General features: G+C 38.3%; 1 protein-coding gene across 5 annotated transcripts in view; it reads left to right on the forward strand.

Annotated features, from left to right (window-relative positions):
- Positions 1 to 873: 873 nt before the first annotated feature.
- VPS13C (vacuolar protein sorting 13 homolog C) overlaps positions 874 to 25222 on the forward strand; it is a 97773-nt gene continuing 73424 nt past the window's right edge. For 2 of the 5 annotated variants that reach the window (XM_074880759.1, XM_074880760.1), the window contains exons 1-16: positions 874 to 1131; positions 2915 to 2958; positions 6899 to 6941; positions 7737 to 7832; positions 8612 to 8713; positions 11149 to 11211; positions 13369 to 13434; positions 15114 to 15223; positions 16087 to 16146; positions 16753 to 16812; positions 17538 to 17618; positions 21926 to 21983; positions 22312 to 22439; positions 23338 to 23444; positions 24105 to 24276; positions 24721 to 24783. In XM_074880759.1, coding sequence (XP_074736860.1) covers positions 1032 to 1131; positions 2915 to 2958; positions 6899 to 6941; positions 7737 to 7832; positions 8612 to 8713; positions 11149 to 11211; positions 13369 to 13434; positions 15114 to 15223; positions 16087 to 16146; positions 16753 to 16812; positions 17538 to 17618; positions 21926 to 21983; positions 22312 to 22439; positions 23338 to 23444; positions 24105 to 24276; positions 24721 to 24783 — 1353 coding nt within the window. In that variant the 5' untranslated portion in view covers positions 874 to 1031. The remainder of the gene's footprint in view (positions 1132 to 2914; positions 2959 to 6898; positions 6942 to 7736; positions 7833 to 8611; positions 8714 to 11148; positions 11212 to 13368; positions 13435 to 15113; positions 15224 to 16086; positions 16147 to 16752; positions 16813 to 17537; positions 17619 to 21925; positions 21984 to 22311; positions 22440 to 23337; positions 23445 to 24104; positions 24277 to 24720; positions 24784 to 25222) is intronic. The other 3 variants (XM_074880756.1, XM_074880757.1, XM_074880758.1) reach the window with 3 other exon arrangements.

Below are 25222 nucleotides of genomic sequence, written 5' to 3' on the forward strand. Positions count from 1 at the left end.
TCCTACGACTTCAGAATGATTTTACATAACCAGTTAGAGATTAGTCCCCCTGAGATTTAAATTAAAACTTGTTCCAGTGTTGACGTGGCACTCAGAGTAGCATGCTCGTATTTACTTTCTCTGTGGTGCTATTAACTCTAAATAGTCTGGGGTTTACGATCAACATTCTTGTGTTCCCTTCGTCTGAGTCTTCATGTCACTTGAACAGCTAGATTAACAGAAATTACAGGTTTTTTATGAACCGTAAAGACAAGCCAGGTTCCGTCTAATCCCAGCGGAACCGATGCAAACAGGTGTCCATCCGGGAAGCTGCATTCAGCATGCGCATATATCCTAAATGAAGAGGGGAACAGGGAAGACGGCAGCACCGCGTTGAAGCCTAGCGCTTGCGTAGACAAGTGATTAGCCCGTACCTCAGGTGTACACGCAGCTTTGGCGGGAATCGCCTGAGGGGGCCTGAGGGTACCGGGCCGGGCGCCTCGCACGCTCCGCGCCGTCAGCCTCCAGCCAGACCCGCAAGCCGTTCCCGGGGCTGGTGGGGAGGCGCGGTGGGGGTGCCCGTAAAAGACAGGCAGGTTGCCGTGACTGCTCGTAGCACCCCGAGAGGCGGGGGGAGCCCCGGCTGCGCCACGCTCCGGCGGAGGCGCCGCGCCGCACCGCACCGCACCGCACCGCGCGGGGGCGCCGCCCGCCCATGCGCCAGCCCCGCCCCCGGCTACCCCCACGGCTCTGAGGCGCCACCGGCTCGCCCAGCCCGGGCCGCCCCTACCCCGGTCCTGGCCTCGGAAACGCGCCCGCGGGTCGGTGCGCGCCCGGGGACTGCCCCCACCCGGAACGGCAGCGGCACGGCAGTGGCCCCGCGGGCACGGCGCCGCCCCGTCAGGCCGCGCCCCGCCCCCCCCCCCGTCACCTGACTGCGGGGACGCGCCCGGCGCTGGTTTACGCCGCGCTCCGCGGCCCCCTCCCCTCTGCTCCGCTCCGCTCCCCTGCCGGTGGGCCGCGGCTGGCGCGCGGTGGGGCCCGCCTCCGCCATGGTGCTGGAGTCGGTGGTGGCGGATCTGCTGAACCGCTTCCTGGGCGACTATGTGGAGAACCTGAACAAGTCTCAGCTCAAGCTGGGCATATGGGGGGGTAAGGAGCCCCTTCCCTCTCCCGCCACCTTGCCGCGGCGCTGCGGGGCCGCCGCTGTCACCGGGCGCGGGCGCTTCTTCGTGTCCTTGGCCGCGGTCCCTCCGTGAGGGGTTGGCGGGCTGCGGGGCCGCCGTCCCCTCTGAGGAGCGCTCGGCCTGGGGGCTTGCGGCGCCCTGTGAGGAGAGGACGAGCTGCGAAGCCGCGGCCCTCCGTGAGAGACGGCCGGTCAGTCTGCGGCCGCGGACCTGCCCCCTCCCCTCGCCCACCGTGAGGGGTGGGCGGTCTGTGGGCCGCGGCCCCTCGTGAGGGGCAGTCGGTCAGCCGGTGGCCGCGGACCCGCCCCTTGTCGTGTCCCCCTCCCCGTGATGGGCCGTCGGTCGGTCTGTGCCCGTGGCCTCTGGCCCTTCTGGCCCCTCTCACTCTCTGTGAGGGGCCGCCGGTCGATCTGTGGGGCTGAGGCTCCCCGCAGTGGCGGCCCCCACCCCGCCTGTAGCGGCGGGCTCTCCCCGGAGGCTCCGGCTGTTGTGCCTCCGTGAGGCGACGCTCTGGCTGTGAAGGGGGCTGGGGCGACATCCTCGCGCAGCTACAGCGCAGCACCAGGTTGTGGGGCGACAAGGAGCTTGTTAAGGTCTCCCCCCTCACGAGGCGGGGCCCTGGGCGCGGGTACCTGAGGAGCTTCCCCCGCTGGGGCAGCGGCTCCCAGAGGCTGAGGCCAGGCCTGGGGGCACGTCGCTGGCCTCGGAGTGCTCCGAGGCAGGAGACCGTCGGCGGGGAAAACAAACCCATTTGTTCTCTTCTCTTTCTTGAGAGTATATTGGGTGGAAGTCCGAGTGTGCTGTCGGGTGTGTCTGCAGCGCCATGGAGCGTGGGGTGGCTCATACACGGGGGCCCCAGGAGGGGGGGAGGCCTTGGTTGTGGTGCAGCTGATGGGGTGCTTGCAGAGCTGTGTCTTTCACCTGCTAATTTATTGGTGTAAATAATGTGTATTAAACAGACCTGGCAGTGCAATAATGTGGACTAGCTATTCTCAGTGAATATATCAAACATTTCAGCTTACTACCCTGTAGGCATGCAAAAAAACAGTTGAAGTGCTGTCTAGAGAAGCCTGGCTATTTTAGATGCCTTCCATACATAAGGGATGAGACATTTCTCATCATCTTATTTTTGCTTTTGCTATGGTAGTAAGTATTTTAACACTTAAAAATTATTAATACTTATATTAAAAGTTGAATATAGCGCTAAGGAATCTGGCATTAAAGCACTAAGAGGTATATTTTATGTGCTTTCCCCAGGTACGACTTTGTGTGCCAGTGTTCCCTTTGGAAATCCTGTTATGTTGCCTATGTCAGGAGAAGTTAATCTGTTTGTGAAAATAATCATGCGGTTTTGTGGCTCCATGACTGACTTTTCTGTTATGTAAAATAATCAAAAACAAGGTAGAATTTTTCTAGTCTACCCTACCTCGATAGAACTGTAATTATCATTCACAACAAAGTGAATAGTAAGAAAGATTTCGTATTATTGTAGGTGTACTTAATATAGTAGAAACATGCAGACACCTAAATTGATGATATTTCTGTGATCTCTTCCGCCATGAAATTTTGTCTGAATAATCAGGGTTTAATGACTCTGACAAATTAGACATTTATTGTGCTATTCTTTAACTGGGGTAAGGTTTTCAGATTTCATACGTGTGTACTTGGGAGGGTTGTAGTGTTCCTTGTTCCAGATTACATGATGGTTGAAGTCACTTGTTCTGTACTTCTCTTTTTCTTTTAAACAGGTAATGTGGCGCTTGACAATTTACAGATAAAGGAGAACGCGTTAGTAAGTATTCTAATAATTTAAAAATTGTTTTTATGGATCTAAAGACTAGGTCATAGGATAAAATATTACTGTAGTCTCATGTTACACAGTATGCCTTCTTTAATGGTTATTGGAAGTAAGTGCTTGGTTAACTGCTTCTAGTTTACTCATGTTACTTGAACAGAGAAAGAAAAGAAGCTATGGTTGAAAAGGTAAGTGTGCTCCTTCAGAAGGAAAAATAACTTTTGAGAAGTTAGTAACAGGGTTTTGAAGTAAGCTTCCCAGTGTTTTATGCATACATGCATCTGCAACCTCTTCTAGTATTTGAGGCTTGAAATAATAAAACTTTGATAAGATGTTGGTGCGTTTCTGTTACTGTTTTGGTCATCCAGTACAATTTAAAGGATTTAATTTCTGCAGTGACTGCTGCTGTATAATCATAATTCTGTTACGTCATAGCGTTTTTTCCTCACTTGTATGTCCATGCAGATGTTTGTATGCCTCTGAACAATTTACTAGATCTTTGCATAGGCCTAGGTATTCTTTTTTTTTTTTTTAACCTTTGGTTGAATAAATGAATTTTCAAGGCCTGACTCCTGCAAATTGATTGATCCAGTTGAAGTCTTCTGAAAGACAGTGGTTCCTTTCTCAGTTGTTGGTGTGGGGATGAAGTGAGAAAAAGTTCATCCTTGTACATCACGTGGTGGGACTGAAGCTTATGTATATGGCTTTCTGTGTAAGTTGATGCTTATTAAAACATTAAGATGTGTACTCTGAAAGAAAATATGGTTATTCAAATGCTCCATTCTGTTCCTTTTAAAAATAGGAATGATGGATTGAAGGAAAAACAAGCACTAAATTGCATTAAGTACTCATATTCTTGTCTGAAAAAAAACTTGGCTGATTTTTATGTTCTTTAGTTGAGCTAATGAACACCTGTACTACTGAGAGAATCTCACTGCAATCTGTAGTGTGCTTCAGACTTCACTGGAGAGAACTGTTACTCTTCTGTGAATTGAAAATGTTGGATCTTTGTGTGACCTAATCATTGGTTTCTCTTCATTGTTAATTGTTTCATATTTTACCTGCCCATTTCATCCATTCCTGGTAACTTTGTTTTACTTTGAAGATCTTGATACAAATATCTTTGTAATCTGGTAGTTAAAAAAGGAGGGAAGGAAGTGTTATCTACTTTGTACATGTCTTTCCTTCTTATGATGGCAGTGTGGTTGATAACGATTGTAGCAGTTCTGACTTACAAAAATGCATAGTCATGTGTGTCACTGACCAGAGCTGAGAGCGAGCTAAGACAAATCCAGGAACTGAAAACAAGGGATGTTTCTGACTTCTTTACATTTGCAGTATGTTAGATTTCTATGCAAAAGTAATTAAAGGAGTGTTGATAATACCATTTTTAGAGAAGTAGCCTACACCTTCTTGAAAAAGAAGGGATTAAAGGAATGTGATATGGTCCAACTTTTTCTGGTTTGCTTGTCTGCTGCTGTCTGGATTGTTCATGTTTTCCTCTTAAGGTTTTCCACCAGAAAATAACTATTTTTTAATTTCTGTATATAGATACAGTACTTTTCAAATGTAAGAAAAAAAAGTCCTTAGGAAAAGGCAGATGAGCAAATAGTTACTTTTAGTGTTACACTTGCTGAGTCCATTTTTTTCCTTAGTCACAGTAAAAAAGCGTTTAATTAAAATGGAAGTTTGTCAGACCTCAGTCAAAATTTAAACTTCAGCTCATTCAGTCAATTTAAGAAGATTAGTCTAAGATTTCTAAAATAAAATTGTACAAAGTTATTTTATAAATGAATTGTTGGACACCTTGAAAATATAACCATTTTTTCCCAAAATATGTTAGAGTTTGCTGACACAAAGTCATGAAGTGTCATTCTGTGAAATGTATACTTTTATCTTTTGAGGCTGTTGTTTTGTTTTGTGTGACTTCAGCTATAAAAATACAGGAGTATAATGGGTCAGTTGCTATTAATGTTCCTTTTTTACTTTGTTAAAAACTTCTAGTAGTGATAGTAATGAATTCTTTCTGATGGATTTCTTCATCTGTATCCTGTTTTTCAGTCATAATGAAAAATGACTGATGGCAAGCTATGACCTAAGCTTTTTAGCAACTTGTTATATGCTTCTCAGCTTATTAGTCATTACCATCAAAAAGCTTCAACTCTGAGCTTCTTTACTTGTATCCAGCTGGTCACAGCTCTTAAAAGTCATCAAACATAATACTGCCTGTTTCTTCTCAGTTACAGTCTTGAAGTATTTTCAGTAAATGATCTTTTTTCATGTTGGCATCAGACCGCAATGCTCTCACGGTTTTTAATTTATCTGTTGTCCTTACTCAACAACTTTAAAACATCTTGAATTTCTAGCCTTTGCTTAATTTTTTTCCCCCACTCTGGAATTTTAATCTTCTGAAAACTAATTTTTCAAGGTCAAATTCATGGTCCTGTCCTTGCAGCAGGCCAGACTGAGCTGGTTCCCCTTAGAATTCAGCTGTGGGTCATAAATGCAGTATTAAATGCAGTGGATTGGTTGCTGGTATCTGCTTCTACATGACTGCTCCTGACTCTGTCAAGAGCAGACATCTTTGCTCTCACAGTTTCAACCTCTTATGCCTGTTCTTACTACTAAAAACAAAGTTTGGAGATCAGACTATTTTTAAAAGTGAGTCAGTTTTCTTTTTCTCTCCTGATATATTTCAATGTAAACTAAAAACTGAGAAGAAAACTTTCAGTTAAGTTTATTGACCAGATTTTTAACATGCAGCAGCCTGCAGGAAGAAATATTTGAGAGGTGCTGAAGAGCAGTTGTCACCACGAAGAATTTAAAACATAAAGAAGTTTCTAGGACTATGCAGTTATAACCAGAAAAGGGTTAAAATACTCCATAGCTCTTGCTTTTCAATTGTGTCTTTGAGGCACTAAAAGAGGACAAGCCATGGAAATATTGTCACAAGTTTAGTCACTTAAAGTTTGTTGATACTAGGCTCCTAATTGCAGTTCAGAATGCTTCTTAAAAACAGTGGAAATCTGTCAGAGATGTTAGTTTGGATATTAAGCATCTTTTCTGGAGCAGCCCTGTTAAATGTTTTTAAGTTGTTGGAAAAGTGGTGGTCAAGGTTGTTTTCTAGTACATGGGACGAGAGAAGTCGTTAATATCAGTCTCATTTGGGAAAGTGGGTTTGCTTATAATCTTTGAGATTAAGACTTCAGGTCTTTGAATTGTGGTTAACTTATTTGAAAAGAATACTGAAGTGGAAGACAGTTCTGGAGTCTTGATGTTTTAACTTCTATTATTTTTTTATCTTATTGACTTAGTTTCTCCTACTTCCTCTTTACTTTGTCCCTCTTTTTATATTCTTGATATTCCTGTAATTATATTTCTGCTTTTGCTGTACACTATATACGAGAGATACTTCATGAGGTTTCAGTTGATGGTAATAATTGCTCACTTGTCACATGATGCTCATCTTTATGAGACCATCTTGTTCTTGGTGTTTGGCAGGCATTTTGCAAAGAACTTCTCAGTATTGTTAGTGAGGCTTCTTATATGTTTGTAAATACTAGGTGCTATTATCAAAAAGAAAAGACCTATGTGGCAAATCAATACAAATCTAAAATTAAATTCCTGTATGTTGATAAAATTTTACTTTTTAGTAACCTTTGGAGCAAGGCATTATCATATTTGTAGGAGAGAATTGCCAGAAATGTTTAAATGCTTTATTTTAAGGCTTTCTACAAGCCTAACCACACTTATGGATTCCTGAGTTTGTGTGAGTATTGCTAAATAATTAAATCGCTGTCATACCGAGAACTGTTTCTGTTCTGGAACTTCAGTTCTGGGAAAATATTTTTAACAGAAGTAGAGATAATTTTGCTGTATAAAGCATCTTATCTTTAAAATACATGGATCTGTTTAATACTTTTTTTTTTCTTTGCAGAGTGAACTGGATGTACCTTTTAGAATAAAAGTTGGTCAGATAGGTAAGGTTTTGTTTCAATGTGAGTATTGAAATGGAAATTTCAGTACAGGCCTTAAGGTCCATCCTGCCTCTGAATTTCTTCTGTCAAACTTTAAGTGATCTCTGTAATTGTACTTGCTGTTGAAACTAGCATAGAAGTCTAATGTGACTGCCCCGGATAAGTCATAAAATGTTATCTGGCAAATCCTGTTTGTGTAACTTTACAGGCTGGTATGAAAAACATATCTGAGAAGTTCTTCCCAGATACATGGGTGATCAAGAAAGCTGTTTAGTATAGGCAGAAGCCTATAAAGCCAGACTGTGTGTGGCTCTTTAAAGGATGGATTAGGAATATGAAGAGTTTAGGTAAGATTCCTGAAACTGGCAAACATGCCAAGGGTTTAGAAACTCTTAGATACATGGTTTTTTAAAAGTGCCTTTCCTTGGTGGTCAACACTGCTTTTTCACATGAAACATTTATTGGAGATGAATGTGTTGTATTTCTTCCTCTACTTCCCTGGGAAAATCACATTCATCCCAGTGAATTCAACTCCAGTCATGATCTTGGGTTTTGATCCAAAGTCTTCTGCCTCAAACTGCATCATCTTGCTTAAATCTATGGCTTATATTTTCTCTGCATGTATTTTATCACTTCAAGGGCCTTATAAAATGTTTAAGCCCACATGGTTTCTCCTTACCTTCTAAGGTGTTTAGGGCATCAAGATATAGGGTTAATGCTCTTCAATGCCTGAGGTGTTGTTTGGGCTAAGTGCAGTGTAGATTTTTGTTTTGATGTGACTGTATCTGCTTTGTTTAGATAAACTTACTCTGAAGATTCCTTGGAAGAATCTCTATGGCGAGGCAGTTGTTGCAACTCTAGAAGGCTTGTATCTTCTAATAGTTCCTGGAGCAAGTACGTAATCTATTCAAGCACAGTTAAATAATGGTAGAGGAAAATATGTAAGGATACCATGTAAATGAGTGTAGAATAGCAAGTAGTTCATGTAAGCTGCCATTTTTACATTCTGTTCCCTTAGCGAAATTTCTAGGCAAATGCTGGCAAGGTAGTGGAAGAAGGGTGGGGAGAAAACAGCACCTGTTGCTTTTATGGAAACCTTGGCTGTATCCATTCCAAGTTCAGTTCAACAGCCAAGTCTCCTCTGAAGTGTGCTTATCCTGAATCCACTTCTCTGGCATGGTTGAGATCTTCTTGACTGTTGCATGATATAGTTCATCTGCTTCTAACTGACAACAGTCTAAAGTAGTAATTCCATCAGAACTGTTTTTATGGAGAGGAAAGAGGATCAGAGAACTTGATTAGTTTTCTCTTAAATCAGAACCTCTGGTATTAAGAAAACTTGCAAGTTTCTAAAGCATCAAATATGTGTAGTAGGACTTACAAACCTGCATTATATTGCCCAGACCACACTTATGGGTCTGAATTTCCACAGAAAGGTTTTCCTATGAAGTAATGCATAAACATTTGTATGATTCTTTTGCGTCTCTTACTGTGTAAAAATAACAATTTCAGAGGCTGGCTGCAGCTTTCAGCAATTAAACCTAGAATAGCTTTTATCTTAAACAAGGTGTTTTGCAACATAATGTTGAATATGGTGTGCGTTGCTTGATTATGCATTTATATGTTGAACTTATTGAAGTTTAGCATTAAAGCTGTCCCAACTTGGCTTACAGGCATTAAATATGATGCAGAGAAGGAAGAGAAATACTTGCAGGATAATAAACAAAAGGAACTGGCAAGAATTGAGGAAGCCTTGCAGAAAGCGGCAGAAAAAGGTACTGAGTTAATAATGCAAACCTCCATTGGAGTTTGAGGACTTAGACTGTGCTATGAAAGAAGAGTCCTGCTTTGTGCTTGGCTTAAATTTTGTGTTTTCAAGTGTCTAGCTAACCTTACTACAGTGCTTTGAAAAGCCTTTTTGCTCTAAAGCTTGAAAGAAACGTTATTTGTTTTGTTTACCATTCATTTATCCAGTCAGCTTCCATTGGAAATGGGAACTTGATAATCTGGTATGTTTTTTTCTTTTTTTTCTTAAAGCTCTAGGGGAATAGAATGAAAGATAGAAATTGCCTTGTGTGAGGCTAATGTTGCTATCTTTAGAGCTTCAGTAATAGATGTTTAATAATGTGGTTTAGAGGTGCATGTGACAGGTTGTTCTTTGTTTAAAGGAAACTAAGGGAAGTGGTAAGGTTTGTAAATTTTTACTTCAAGAATAATGCTTTCGTTTCAGTTTCTGCTGTCCTTTCATGATGTGCTGTGTTTTGACTGGATTGAGAAATGAGACTTTCTTGAGCAGGAAATAATGGCACAAGAAAACAATTGAACATGAACATGGGAAACTTTACTTAAACTTTTGATCTAGGTCACTAAAACATTTTAAACTTTCAATTATAGGTTAAAATAATTGATCATTTCAGTCCAGTTGACCTGATTGTGGTTTTTGGGTTTTTTGTTTGGTTTTTTTTGTCATAGCAAATATCTTTAACAAAATTAAGGTATAAACTAGGCTTGTTTGAACAGAAACCAAGCTCGGAACCAATGACAGGTGACTACTTATGGTAGAGGAAAAAGTTGCTACTGAAATTTTTTGTCTGAAGTGAGACCTGTTTGTTGGGTGGTATAGTAGTTCGTAAGATGCATCTCCAGGATACCTGTAATGCTGCAAGTCATTTGCCTTGGAAAAGTTAGTGAAAAGGAAATGATGCTTAGAACACTTGGAAAAAATTGGTTTGATTGTAATCTCTTTGCTTATTTAATTTTCCAGTTACAGGACTCTACTGCCTTGTTCCTGCTTTGCTAGTTTGAGGTGTACATTTGCAGTTCAAAGAGCAATCTGGCAATCCGTTTACAGTGAAGAAGGAAGCCTTGCTTTATTTCTTGCCTTTAATATGCCAGAAACTGTGTGAGAGCTAAGACAACTTAAGTAACGAATTTTGTAGCCATTACTTCGTACTGGGGCAAAGGAATGTTCATAGAGGTTTAACACTGGTTATGTAGGACTTGGATACTGTAAAGCAGCAATGTTTTAGCCGTTGTTCTTTGCACCAGTAGCAATGGGATGAAGGGGTAATATAACAAGAAGTATTTAACCTAATGGTCATTGCTTGAGGAATTCCAATTGTGGAATTTCATATAATTAAGAGTCAGTCTGTGCCCCTGTGACAGTTGTTGTTTTGAAAGAAACTTACTACATCCAGCATTTGTAAGGCTTTTGAAAAAAAAAAAAAAAAACAACAAAACAAAAAAACCCCCAAAAAACCCTCAGTTGCTCAACTCCTTGTATACAGAACTAGAATTAGATGTAGTCATGTTTTGCAGTTTTAAACCTTCAGCCTTGTGACGGAAAAGCTAGAGGAATATTCAAATCGGATTATTTTAAACTGTAGTTATCCTCTCAGTCATGCTGCAGCATGATCCTTATGGGTCCTTCTCAACTTGAGATAATCTATGATCATATCTCAGTGGTAGCTACTTGTGTTTCTGGTATTGTACTAGAATATTGTACTCAGGAGGACTTGTGGAGTTCTTGCATGAGCAGATCCCTTGCTTTTGCAGATACAGAAGTCATAGGGCCCGAGTTGCTCTACTGCACCATAAACTAAGAAATTTGTCTCTTTCTGTGGGCTTTTAAGAGCACAAAATAGCTGGTGAAAATCTAGGAGATATTGACTGGAAGGTTATCAGGGTCCATGAATTCTCAGCTGTATATGCTGTTTTGATTATAACTCAGCTGACCTTAATATGTTCAGAATCTTGATTCAGTACTTGCATTTATTTGAGTTTCTTGTCATAAACAGGCCTGGGGATATTTTCTTTAGACATACTATTCAAATATTGAGCAAAATGTTCATGTCGCTGTGTGGTTAGTGTAGCGTGATGGGGAAGTGATAACAAGCTCTGCTGATACAAGCTGACGCTATTTCCTGTTTTCTAAGCTATTGAAAACTGTCAGTATCAAAACTCATACATGGAGACCAAAGCTTGCAGCTCTTTTCTCTTGCTGGTTATAAGTAAAATGAGCATTGCATAATTTGCCTATGTAGATAGTCTTGGAAACTAGATATTCTGAAGTGACTCTGACTGTCAAATACTGTAATGGAGATACTAACGTGTCATATGAGTTTTCTAAACTTCATATTAAATCAGGAGCTGATTTCCTTCTTTTAAACAAAATGCATTTTTTTGGTTATTTGCTGCCATGTGGACCAAGGTACTCATTCACAAGATTCCTTGTATGGGTTGGAGAGTCTGATTTACAAGGACACCAAGCCTGGTGGGTATGCATGGTTAGTTACGTTTTGCACATGCATGATGGGTGTGCAGCTTACATTTTTAAAAATACCCACCCCCCAAAGCAGCCAAATGTAGAAATGAGGGAACAATACTTGTCTAGTAAGCATCCACATATTGGTGGTTCTAGAAATAAGACTGTGAATTCAAGTGGAAACTTGCAATGACTAGTCATGTCTTAGTTGAGTGGCTGTGCAAGAAGGCTAAGAGACCACTTCGATTTCCAACAGCCATGTCGAGCTCAAGAGTGTTATAAAAGGCTGACAGTGTTCTATGGTAGTGTTAAAACACTGTCTTTAGGTGTTTGTAGAATAGAGGGTAATTTATGTACTTAAAGTGTCTGGGCTTAAGATACTGGAAGTTCAGGCTGTCTTGAGACTGTGGACACGCAAAATGAACCATAGCAGATTGAAGGCATTTAGCATGCTTTTCCCCTGGTTCTGTCTGTTTGGATTGCTCTCAGGTTAGGCAAGGAAACAGTTTCCATTGAATTCAGAGGAACTATTGTTATGTTGCACCTGCTGTATTTTTATCTGCTTGAACCAGATTTTCAGAAATGTATTCTTAGCCAAAATTACTTCATGGGCTTTTATCTGAATGCAGACTTAGAATGAGCTTAAAATAATATTTAGTTTCTCCATAGTAATGGATGTGGGTAGTCAAGCAAAATCACGTTGCCTTAGTTTTGTCATATGTGGGAGTGAAAGCCTGAGAGCTACAAATTCAATAGTAAGTGAAGGAAGCTGTGTTTTTTAAAATACCATTTATAGATGATTACTTGTATTGTTAAAAGGAACTATCCAAAAGAAAACATTTTTTCTGTTTGGCATAGTTTTTCCTTTTTGTTACTTGTAGGGTGATCACCTTACCTGTAAGACAGGTTGAAATCTTGTCAGGCACTTTCTCCTCCTTTGTTTGAACAGGCATGCAAATTACATTGAAATAAAGTTGTTCCCCAGAGTTAAATACACTGTTGCACTTGCTTCCTTCTTGCTTTAATGGGATACACCCTTCTCATGCTGCAACCTCTTAACGTTAAGCACAGGCAGCCCTCTTGCTAAGTTCTTTTTCCCTGTACGGCCCAAGAGGGGAAAGAAACAATGCAACTCACCAAACTGGTTTTCTTTAGAAATGTGGAAAAATATGAACATTAATTCATGAAATAGTTGTGATTGTGTGGGTCTTAATTTGTGTGTAAATAATAGAATTTAATTTCATATAAAACTTAGTCATCATTTTTGTATGCCTTTTTTTTTTTTTTTTGCAGTTACTGGTATCATTCTTTCAGATCACTTTCATACCATACTGTTGATTAGCATGAGAATCATGTTGAGAAGTGCTCTTTGGATTTCTGTGTACATCTCAAATATCTTAACTTGGAAGTTATGCCTTTGTATGGTAGAAGCCTCTTCTGGATTTAAACTTCCATGTTGGGTTTTTTTTTCCACATGTGTATATGATTAACCATTCAGTTATGACAATTACGCCTTTGCCTGAGGTCATTAAATAAAAAACAAACACTTGGATTACAGAAAAACTTATTCACCAGAGTTTCTAATAAGCACTTGTGGCTCTGTTTTTAGCTCTCTTTTGTACATAAAGTGATCTGGAATTATGTTATGCAATGAGCTCTTGAAGAACTCTGGGTATGTATTTGCTGAGAAGCTTGGTGATTATTTGTAATTCCTCAAACTCTTGAGACGTTACATAAGAACTATATGAAAGGTGAATTAAATGCCTTGACCTTACAGTTGGCAGGATAATTGATCCTGTAGACATTTTGGTACTTAATCTAGAGTTTTTACTGGCTGCTTAGTTTACTTGGGCTTTGAACTTCAATGACTTTTTTTTTTTCTTTTTTTTTTTTAAAAAAAAAAAAAGAGAAGGCTTCAGATGCTTCCCTGGAAGTGAATTTAGGTATACATAAATTATGAATCATAAGGCTCTGTGCTATGAGAATTAGCTGACTGCTTCCTTAACAGATCTGATAATCTTTAAAAGCTTTTAATGAGACCTTACTAAGGCATTCTGCTTTAAGACGAGCTAAACTTCCTTCCATCTTGTCCTGTGCTTTCTTACATTTCTGCTTTACTAACTTGAATTTTATCCTTTTCCCAAAAAATTGCTTGCACTGAAAAAGGACGTAAGCGTAAAAAGTATAAAAAGCATTTTAAGAGACCCTTTAAAGGTCGTGATCGCTCAAAAGGTGGGTAGAAGTTATGGCTTTTAACTTTTTTAAAGACTTTTTCGGTTTCTGTTTGGATTAATTTTTCTTAGTCTTGGATATACATCCATTAATATTTTTTCCTCCTGTTTGAAAAAGAGACTGTAAATTGGGGAGAGCTCATTTCTGCTGTTTATCCATTCTCTGGATCCAATAAAACTGAAGAGATCCTTGTTTCTTTCTACTTGGATAACTGTGCCTGTTTCTTCAACTTGAGTTATCTGTAGGATTTCTAACAAAAATATACACATTTGGTAGGCTGAGTGGTACTTCACTGTGACTGTTGGAAAAACTGCATGTGGAAGAGATACCTGTTTGACTAATTTTTGTAATATTCCAGCAACAGCTATGTAAAGTAAATCTGATATTATACTGATGATATAGTAGTAAACAGTCCTTTCAGCACCTTTTAGCTTCTGTTCTAAATAGCTCTTGACTAAAATAGTGTTATATCACATTCAATAGCAAAGTCTTTTCATTTTTAAAGGAATCTTCTGAATTTCTCTTAGATCTTAAAAAGAAATTACCCTAATTTTTATAGCAAGATGTACAAAGTTACATAGCTGTGGTGTTCAGTGTTCATTGCATGTTTTAAAAAGTTGTAAACAGTTAAAGTAAGCCGAGAAGTCAAACCCGGGGTGCAACCCTAAACTTAGTCAAAACCTGTAGTACTTATGTCTCTCTAGTTTCATAGCCACAACTATTTCTTCAACTTGAGCCATCTGTACCATTTCCAACAAAAATGTACAAGCTTGGTAGGCTGATCAGTGGCATTCACTGGGATAGCCACTTTGGAAGGTGGATACGGAACAAGACAAGGTAGCCTGTAAAGATAGCTAGAGAACAAGCAGGTCATCTAGCCGTATTTTAGGTAAAATGTTAAGATGCTCAGCCTGAGATAATATTTTTATAGTTATGTCATTAAATAATGAGGGATTGTAAATATTTTCCTCCCCCCACCCCACCTTGGCACGCGTACGCTTGTCTTGGGTGGAATGCTGAACTTCTGTGGGTATGCAACTTCTGCTACCCTATCTTGTTCAGCATAAGTTCAAGTATCGTTACGTGACATAGCAAAATTCGCTATGGACCTACCTTAAATGGTCACAGTATATGTTCAGTATGGAAGAAATGAAATATTTTGAAGTAGCTGTTTGTTTTCACTTATGGTATGCCAGCTTTTTAACTGTCCCAGACAGTGTTGCATGAAAGGCTCCAATGGACTGGTCTCTTGTGCAAGTATCATCTTCACCTGGTTATTCAAGGGTGTTTTGTGCTAAATTACACAGTCTCACCTATTTGGTTGTTGAAACCCCTAGCAAATTGTTGAGGGACTCTTAAGAGAGAACCTTTTACCTTGGAAGGAATGGGGAGAACAATATTAAATAAGAACTTGCTGTAAGCTAAACTGTTTTGACTGAGACTTAAACATAAATTTTCTTATGGTTGTGTTGTGCATACACAGCTAACATCACATCTTCAGAATATAAATGTACAGAAAAGGAAAAAATGCAAATATGTAATTTAAATAAAGTGAAAACTTGAATGTTAAGTATTCATGTTAGAGTAAGCCTTAAATTTACATTAATATAGCTGTTAGTGTGGTTAAACTCAAGATGCAACTACTATACTGAATGCTGACTGTTTTTACATTATTTTAGACAAACCAAAGGAGGAGAAGAAAGATACTTTCTTAGAAAAGCTTGCAACCCAAGTTATAAAAAATGTTCAAGTCAAAATCACAGGCATTCACGTTAGATACGAAGATGACGTAAGTATCTGGAACATATTCTCTTCATTTTAAATTGGGCTCTGGTGCAGTCATGATTATCTACTCCATACAGAGAAACTGTTGTCTGCCACCTTGAAAAAGTTGCTGTGGTTTCTTCTGCGCATCTTCAAATAAAGTACCCTGGATACAACAGAAAGCCAGAAATATTTTGGATATGTGAAATAGATACTCTCTCTTTTGCCTTGTCCAGTGGTGCCTTGCTCACTAAATGTGGATGGTGGCTGTTTGTCATATGTTAGCATGTGCAGTTGATGTACAGAATTTTTCAGTGTCCTGGCTGAAGTCCAGAATGGCAGAAACTGGTGGGGTTACAGATGAGTTGGAAGACAAGTAGTTGAAAACACTTAATTGATAAATGAGAATGTCTATACGTGAACCAAGCTGGTGTTATTCTAGCCTGCTTCCAGCTACCTTTAGGAAAATGATAAAACACTTTGTGATGAGATAATTGAACGTAAAAGAAAAGCATTGTATATAGATTATTTCTGAAACCTATTTTGGGACTATTTTCAGAGACACTAAATTTAAAAAGGTGTGAGGAATGGAAGTCATAAAGTGATACAGCTAACTGAGATGTGGTACTCTGTAGTTATTAGTTCTTTTCTGTATGAAGATTTTAGAAGCTGAAAGGAAATTTTCAGCTTGAATTGAAGTCTTAAGTCTTTATGCTACAGCCCTATTAGCTTTGGCCCAATTTAGCGGATTTCAAGAACGCTTCAGCTAGAATAATTAAAGCAAAGGAAGATCCTCAAAGCAGATCAGGATTTCAGTCAACTTTTATTGTGATACATCTCTGATTGCAGCAAGAGAAATAAATAGCTGTTATTTTTCTATTTTTGTAGATCACAGATCCACAGTGTCCAATTTCCTTGGGAATGACATTGGGCGAGCTTAGTTTACTGGTAATGTGTGTGTGCATGCATGTTCTTATGGTTTTGATTCACTTGTCTCTGGAGTAGCAGAAAGGAAAAGTAACGTATTAAGATGATATAATGAAAGTATGCATACTGCTGGAAACAAAGACAATCTTTTATTCATGCAAATAGTACTTGAAGTTTGTGCAAGCAGAAGGAAAGACGATTAAGGAACTTCACACTTTCTGAGACGAGTGATTTTTTCTTATAATCCAAGTGATCTTTAAAACTGAATATGTTTACTTTCATAGGTCAGGTCATCTGTTGACCTGATAAATAAACTAGGGCAAACATGATGTCATGATGATAAAGAATGTGGTATTTTGCCAGGCCTTTTGGGAAACGGGGGGAGAAAATTTCAGCTAACCCCTGTTTTCCTTAGATGTTAAGGATTTTGTAGGTAGGAGTTGAAAATCAAAAGAAGTTGACAGATTTTGTATTGGATTTTGACTTTTGTGTACGCAGTCTAGAGAAACTGGATTCTGTAATCAGGTAGCACCAAAATTATGCATTCTGTGCTTGAAACTATAGGATAAAACCGCAAATGTGTTAAATAAAATGCACAAAATGACTTTTATCATTTTGAACTTTCAGACAACAAATGAGAACTGGACACCTTCTATTCTGAATGAAGCTGCAAAAATAATTTACAAGGTAATGTGTGTTTTTAATTTTTTTTTTCCCTACACAAGTGAAAAGAGCAAGTGATCTTGGAGAGAAGTAATCTGGGGTTCTAAATAAAAATTGCAAAAATAGTTTGCTTTGTGAATTCTCCTGTTTTTCTTAAGTGTTTACATGGAAGTAGAGCACAAATAACTGGCTTTATGTAAGGCATAACTTTCAACTCCATGGTTTAAATAATTTCCCTTAAATGCAAACGCTGATCCCCTCATTAAATGAATTATACAGCAAGTCTCTGTGGTAACTGTGATTTGAAATAGGTTGTCAAATTGCTATTTCCTACTCTTAGTTTGTATGTCTAACATAATTGGGATTCTGGTAGCTCTCTGTTCTCCCTGCCCCCCCACCTCATGCTGAAAGGAGTATGCAAACATTTAATAGGAACAATATAAGAAGGGTTTAACGGTCCTGGCTTCTTCATTAGGCCAAATGTTGGTTTTGTGCACCCTTGCCTCTGCAATCCAGAATCATCTTTAACAGGTGTACATGAACTTGTGTGCTTTAAGAACTTGCTTTTTAGCAATTCAATTTTCCTTTGAAAATAGTATTATAAGATCAAATACATCTCAGTGCTAGTGGTGGATTTGCTGTCTTGTCTGCTTTCATTTGTTTTTTGTTTTCACAAATGGGAAGCTAAGTTCATAGAATGGGTTGAATACTGAGTATGGAATCTGTTGAATGTTTTCTTTCCTCCGCAGCTTTTGTGCCTGGACAGCCTCAGTGCTTATTGGAACATACACAGCAAAATATATTATCATGGCTCCCGTGAACAAATACTGGTAATGTAGAAAAAAAATGCATTAAACGGTACTGTACGCTATAGCTGTTGTAGTACTCAAAACTACACCATACTAATTTCTACCCCACTTCTCACACTTATGGTCAACTGCATTCTGATACTAGGATCATATGTTAATCCATTGCACTATTAATAGCTAATATTTTTTTGTGAACTTCATATGTTATCAACCCCTATAAGTTTTACAAATAGTCAGAAACTGTGTATATAAAATCATGCTGTATTGTCATATTTATCTTGAATTCATGCTATTTACCCAGTACTGTTTACTAAATATCTGGGCTATATGATCTATTACATAGCTACTGTAAGAAAAAGGCAATATTGAGATAGTAGAGGAGCACAGAATTGATATAATTTCAGAATATTAGATCTTTATCAGAACAGGAGTTTATATTACGTGTTATCCAGGTTACCTAAACTTCATGCCTGAAATTAACCAATAGAGTGAAGGCAGATAGAAGAACAAGATGTTAAAACAAAGAGGTATTTTTTGCTTTTTAATAAACCAAAGCTTAGGTAGGTAGGTATCCATTGTCAGACCTAAACAAAGAAACAGAAAATTGCAGAGAGGCTAATGTAGTAGTTCTTTAAGATAGCAACCCTTATTATGGGAAATAGCTTTAGCAAAATTTTGAAGAGCTTTAGTAGAATAAGTTATATGGATGGGTGAATGAGTATGCAATGCTTGACAGACAGAAGAGGGTCACAGCTTTAGATGTGGATTGTGCAGTAGGATGGAATAATGAAGGCTTTTGAAAATGAGGTTTGATGGAACATAATTAAGATAGACTGTATGGAAAAGATGATGTCAAATACTTCTTTCCAACTTGATGAAGCTGAGTCAGTTGGTGTAGAGACTAGAGAAATAGATGATGGTGCTGCAGTGCAGAAGATGAGAGGCAGCATGAAGGCAGTGAGGGTAAATTAAGCCAGAACAAGAGGTAATATCTTAAAATGGTAATTACAGAGAAAGAATAAAATCAAATTGATGGGGGGGCTTCGTGGAGTCTGTCTAGATTTTTCTGATTCATTTATGTTTTGAGTTGCTTTTAGCTAGATAAGTAGTGCAATAATGCAACTTGTAACACTGTAAGTTTGTGAAGTACTTGTTTTGCTTTCATTTCATTGCTGTGTTATCCTCTTAAGTCTTACTTTCCCAGAAGAGGAACTGGGAACTTTGGCAGTATGAATAGGGCAGTTAGAGTCATAAATTTGGCTGAGGGCACACATCCTATTTCTGTACAACAGCTGAGGACTTCTGAGTTGCAAAAGCACCGTTACTGTTAAGAAGTTTTATTTCAGATGGACACTTCATTCTTTTGTTAAAAGAGCTCACTATTTTGATGAAGTAGTGAGTTACTTTAGTTATGTGTATATATATGAGTTGCTTTAGTTATATAGTATATATATATATACACTTCAGTTATATAAAGTGGACTTTATATATAAAACTTACAGTTATTCTAGTGAGCTTTTGGGTAGTACGTTAATGAATATCTCAGTTTCTGAAAGTAATCTTTAGAACTGATTATGAAAACAAGATAATTTGCTTGGAATAATGGACATCTGATTACTCTTGTTAGTTTGTCTGAACATCATTTCATTTTCCTGTGGAGAAGATGTGCAGTGTATGCTGTATGTCTGCATGCTATTTCTGGTGTGAATAAGTGCTCTCTGTGCAAAAATGACCCATTATGTTTATAAAGGTTATGCAGGTGTTCTGTGTGTCCAAATGCTACTTTTTTTTTTTCTTTTGTGCTCATGTTTTACAGGTATCTTTATTTTTGTTTATTCTCTCCTTAACAAAATAAACACTTAATATGCTGAGCTTGGTACTAGTATGGAAGGTTGAATCAAAACTCTCAAGTGTTTAAAACCAGCCAGTCCTTTAATATTCTTTGAATTTTGTCTGTTACGTGGAACTTGAAACCTAAGTCCTTTTATTCTTGCTCTGGTTCCCATCATAGGGCACTGTTTATTGTCTCAAAACTGGGGTGTGAATTCACTGTCTATAGAAGATACTATGAATATGTTGATTTCTCTTCCTGTCTACAGTCTCTTGCTTTGTTTTTTAAATAGCTAGATTTCCTCAGAGCACTTCCACTTCTGCCTTTTTAGTTTAACATTTAGAAATGTTTACATATTTTTAGTAATAGCCAAGTTACTTTAGCTACAGGAGTCTTCAGAATTACCTGTCTGTGGATGTTTTCTCTGTTGTATCTCAGTCTAAAGTGAAATGTAAACACAAACCAATACACAATTTGAATTGACAGCAGCAAAAGTCTTAAGTGCTTCAACTGTGCCATTCCAGCACTGTTGGAAAGATCCTTTGTGAATTAGTCCTTGACATGCTTGTGAGCAGATGGCTTTGTGGGCTTACCTGGCACTGTCTGGCAGCTTAGATATCAGTCCTTTTCAAGGAGGCTTGTACTTACTATTGACTGAGCTGCAAGTAAAGATGCTGGTGTGGTTTCATTGAACATAAGTTTTATATATCAGGGAGTACCACTTTCTGTACATCATCAACCATCATCTTTCTGAAAGAATTGGGAATTTTGTCCTCCATGACTGTAAAATGGAGTTACCTCTTTCCAAAGCCTGTGGTATGTCCTGCATGTAAACTTTTCTTTGAGTTCGAAGACAGAGCGGTTCCAGTGTAGCAAATAGTATCCAGTATTCTGACCACATATTAATTTGAAGCATCTTGCCACTTGCAGTTTTTCCAGTTCTTGAAATCCTTAGCAATTTTGGCACTGTATACTAGTATCACTTTGCATACTGGTATCATCTCCATTATTTGGATTTTTTGCACCTTTTGACTATTTAAATTTGTCACTTGTGATAGTTGTCTTTGAGTCCTTGTGCCTAAAAGGGGAAGAGAGGGAGAGCAGGAATAAGCTTAGAACACATCTGAGAAGATTTGAAGAAGCACAGGGGAAGAATGAAATTAATCATGGGCATAAGATTACTTGTGTAAATCTTCTCTCCCACTTGCTAAGTCGTCTCTGCTTCAGAATTTTAAAACCAATACAGGAACTGAACAAATAGCAAATAACATGTCTTGTTTAGTAACATTTTCTATAGTAAATACCTGAATACATTTTATATGTATATTTAGGGCAATGTGTTTCCTGGAAAGCTACATCCTCCATCCAGACAGGCTGTTTTGGTCTTAATTTTAAGCAGCATTATCAGGAAATCAGATTTATCATAGGAACTAATTGGTCTATGTTGTAGTAAGAATAAGCTGTGTAATCTGTAGCAATCCGTTACTTTCGTACAGCAGTTGTCTTATTTAAATAACATGAGTATATGGCTGGTTGTCAGATTAGCTGTTTTATACTTAATCTCATTGAAATTTTATTTTATTTTTTCTATATTTATTTTATTAATGTAGATCAGCAGACAGGAAATAGGTTGAAATACAAATATTTTTAATGAGAAAGTGTACCTTTTATAAAATACAAACCAGTTTTTGAAAAAGGAACTGGAAAAAGGGTTAGGTCGAAGAAATCTGTAGTTAAATATTTTCCTTGTAGAAACAACTCTTTAATAGTCTTTATAAAATATAATGGGAACAAACACTTTATCAGCCTTCGTGTATAGCTTATATGTATGTATTCCTAAAAGCAGGCCTCCCACTTTAACTGATTGCGCCATTGCAATTCTGAAACTATATAAAATATTTGGGTATGAATATAGCATTCTCAATAAATTGCTGAAGAATGATACCATCAGACGGACCTCATTTTGAATTAAGACTTGGTTCTAGCATATTTCTCAGGCTTCTTGGGCTGTTCTGTTATTTTCCTGACTTTTTTCCTGTCTTTAATTCCTCTCATGCCTGAAGAATACCATAAGGCTCAAGTGGCCTCCTTATGTGCTAAAAATGAGGAAGGGTGGCATGTGAGTAGATACTCCTGGTACTTTCAAGGAGTTTAAAAACAAATGCTTGATCTACAGTGCTACATGTTTGAGTGCACACATGAGCTGTATGTTTCCAAATTAGCACACAGAAATTGTTATTACAAGATTTAGAAAGACGGAAGTTAAATAAAAGCTATATTAACCTTCCACTTGATATGAGAAACTTAAAATTCTTTTTAATCTGGTATAATTAAACCCTTCACTCTTAAGTGCTTGTGCTATATTTGCTTTCCTGTTTAGGGGGAGGAGGCCCTTGCGAAATACATGTCAACTTAAGTTGGTCTATTCAAAGCTTAGAGAACTGTAAACAAGTAATGCTCTTCAGCGATTGCTAGACAGTATCATATTCCTTTACAGGATCAGCTGAAAAGAGGAATTCCATGTAGTGGTAACCAGCCTCAAGACTACCAGTATAGTAAGTAAGCTAGCAGTGAATGAATATAAACTGTTCCGAGCCTGTTAGTATACAGTAGCCTGACCTGATCATGGAAGCATGCCCATACTAACTTTATTTTACAAAAACCTAAACATAATAGAACATATTAGAGCTTGTATGCTTTTTGACTCCTGCTGGTCTGTCTTAATTTTTGGTAAGAATTGCGTCCTGATTCTGTGGGTCTTAAGCATATGTATTATGAGTACAAAGTGGTTGATATATCAGGCAGTGGAAATAAGTACTTTGAGATTGCTTCTCATACTGTAATTGTAAATATAAAATTAATCTCAAATTTTTTATCATCAAGTTTTTAGACCAGTATCAGCCTCTGCAAGACTGTATATCAACCCATATGCAGAAGTAGAACTGAAAACTCCCAAGTTTGATTGTAATGTAGAAGTACAGAGAATTGTCATTGAATTCACTAAGCCACAGGTAAGTTGGCTTGGTATCTGTTATCACCTATTTCAGAGTTTGTGATAACTGTAGGATTTTTTTTTTTTGTTGGAAAACATTCTTCTTTGGGAATTTTCTGCTTATATGCAAGTAGACTGTCTAAACTGTTTATCAGTAACTGGGAAAAGTATAGGATCGTTTTCCCTTTGTGTAACAGTCAGTTCCTGGCGCTAGATCCTGACACTCTGACCCTGTTATCTATGGATCCTCTGGGGACCATCTGATCGGTATTCAGCCCTTCTAATAGCATTCATTTCATGTACTGAATATAATAATTCTTATGAATAACCCTTATCTTAGAAAACTGAGCCAACGTTATAAGTGCGGAGATGCCAAGATACAAGCAAGGGTGGGAATGAATGAAGTATACTGACTTTGGCAACAAAGCCCGCTGAAGTATCAAGGAACTGATTTAGATAAATCCCCAGCAATGTTAGTGTTTTATTTTATTCAGTGATAATTTACAGTTAATTTGCTACATGGGTTTTTAGCTCTTATTGATGTCAGAATGTAATCTGAGTTCAGAACAGTACCAATAAGGTTAATGAATGTAAAAGGCAGTTCTAAAACAGGGGAAGCTGTGTATTGACAAATGAAGAGAATACGGTTGGTTTGAGAAAGCCTGAGACTTTGTGCTGAGCAGGCTAACAGAAATAGAAATGGTTTTTGTTTTTCAAGGAAACCAGGAGTTCATACGCTGGTGTCCTTCTGAGAGCAATAGGTATAGTCACTCCACTTTTGCACACTAATGAAAATGCATAGGCTTAAATTTCTGTATAGTCTGGGGAATACTGAAGACCATGGTATACATGTACTTTAAGCACTGCATGCAACAAAATCTGAAACTCTGCTAAGGAATTTGTTTTTCTGTGTTCAGTACCTCAGCATGATAGACCTTCTGGAGTCCATAGATTACATGGTTCGCAATGCACCGTACAGAAGATTTAGGCCAAATGTATCTCTGCATAAAAACGCCAGACAATGGTAAGCTGTGTACGTTCGTGCATTCTCTGGGAGATGCTGGAGTCCTCTCCAGTCTCTTCATTCTCCTTTTTTGATTAAATGTAGTTTTAAAACTAGATTGCGTATATCATTGCAACTTAGAGATTTGCTTAGCCAAGTAGAAAAGGTATGCGGAAGAGAACACATGAAGGAATCAGGTGATGAAAATCTGACTTGCAAAGCTAACCTGGGTCCCCAAAATCTCTGAACAAAATGCCAATGTTCTCTCTAGAAGCTGGAATATAATTTTAGAAAGACTAAAAAAAAAATTAGCAAATGTATTACAAGGGAAACATGTATGTCAACTGTAATGTTTAAAGTTTTGAGCTCATAGGAAAAAATCCACAAAAATGTCTAAGTACTAACTGATGCTTAATGTACTTAAGGCTGTTATAGCTCAAAGTTGCAAACATGCAGAAATCAATAGAGAATGCAGATTTATAGTTCTTCAGGCATTAAACTTAAGCCCTCAGTCCATTTTGCCAAAGTGGTGTTGAAACGATTAAAATTTTTAGAAACAAAGGCACTCAAATGACAACTGTTAAGCAAAGTGTTTGTATATTAATAAAGTGCCTGTGCAACGTTTAAGTTGTGATGCATAAATGAAATGGGACGTTGCTCACAAGTGTGGTATTGTTGTAGGTGGAAATATGCAGGTAACAGTGTTCTTGAGGTTCACATCAAAAGACATACTCGAATGTGGTCATGGAACAACATAAAACAACATAGGCAGCTTCTGAAGAGTTACAAAAATATGTACAAGAACAAGCTGACACAGAGTAAACTGTCAGAAGAAACACAGAGGCAAATTCAGGTATGTTTTTTCTTCTTGGAGAAAGTATGTTTTGGTCCCTCTATTAAATAATTCTTTCAAATATATATGACAGTAAACAAGGTTGGTGGTTTTACAAGAGCACAAGATTTACCATTTTTAATCTGAAGTTCAGGGTAACCTGTTCTTGAAAGAAAGAAAATAGTAGTAAAGTGCCATTTAAATAAACCATTTTTGGTTGCAGATTAATGAACTTGGATGCATTTAATGAAGTGCAAGATTAATCTATTTAATAAAAAAATTAGACTGCCTAACATCAGGTTTCATCTTTTAGTGAACTTCTGCGTGGGTATACCCTTGGAGGAAAGGAGCAGGTCTAGAAAAAAATGGGAGTGTAAATATGAAGGAGCTGGTAGAGAATTTGTAGTGGTGAGCCTTTCCTGAATGTGTTTTAGAGGCAAATGATTTCATCATACATTTTTACAGGACCTAGAAAGAAAGCTTGATGTCTTCAATATAATCTTAGCACGACAACAAGCACAAGTTGAGGTAAGAAATAATTTTTGTTCAATAATATTGTAACACTTCAAATAGGATGGTTTTGTCATGATAGTGTCTTGAAAAAATTTGTGCTGATGTGTGTGATAGGATAGGAGGTGGCAAGTATCCTATCCTTCCGGGACAAGAGTAAATCAATTTCCAAACTGGAAACTAGTTCCCAAAACCTACCAGCGTGTGTGCACAGCATTACTGCTACCCACTTTGTAGCATTCAGGCAATTGTCTAAGGATGATGATTTAAATCGATTACCTTCTTCCTTTGACTTCTGTTATTTCAAGACTGGTTCTGCAACTGCTCAAGATCAGATGTGTACAGCTGTTCCCATCCTACCTACACTTTCAGATACTCTTTTCTTTTTAGGGGACAGCCAATCTAATTAAAAGACAACTCCGAGAGAATTGTTAAAAGGTAGATGAAGTCTCTAGCT

The sequence above is a fragment of the Strix uralensis genome, chromosome 11 (genome assembly GCF_047716275.1).
Source record: "Strix uralensis isolate ZFMK-TIS-50842 chromosome 11, bStrUra1, whole genome shotgun sequence".
Classification (NCBI taxonomy): Eukaryota; Metazoa; Chordata; class Aves; order Strigiformes; family Strigidae; genus Strix; species Strix uralensis.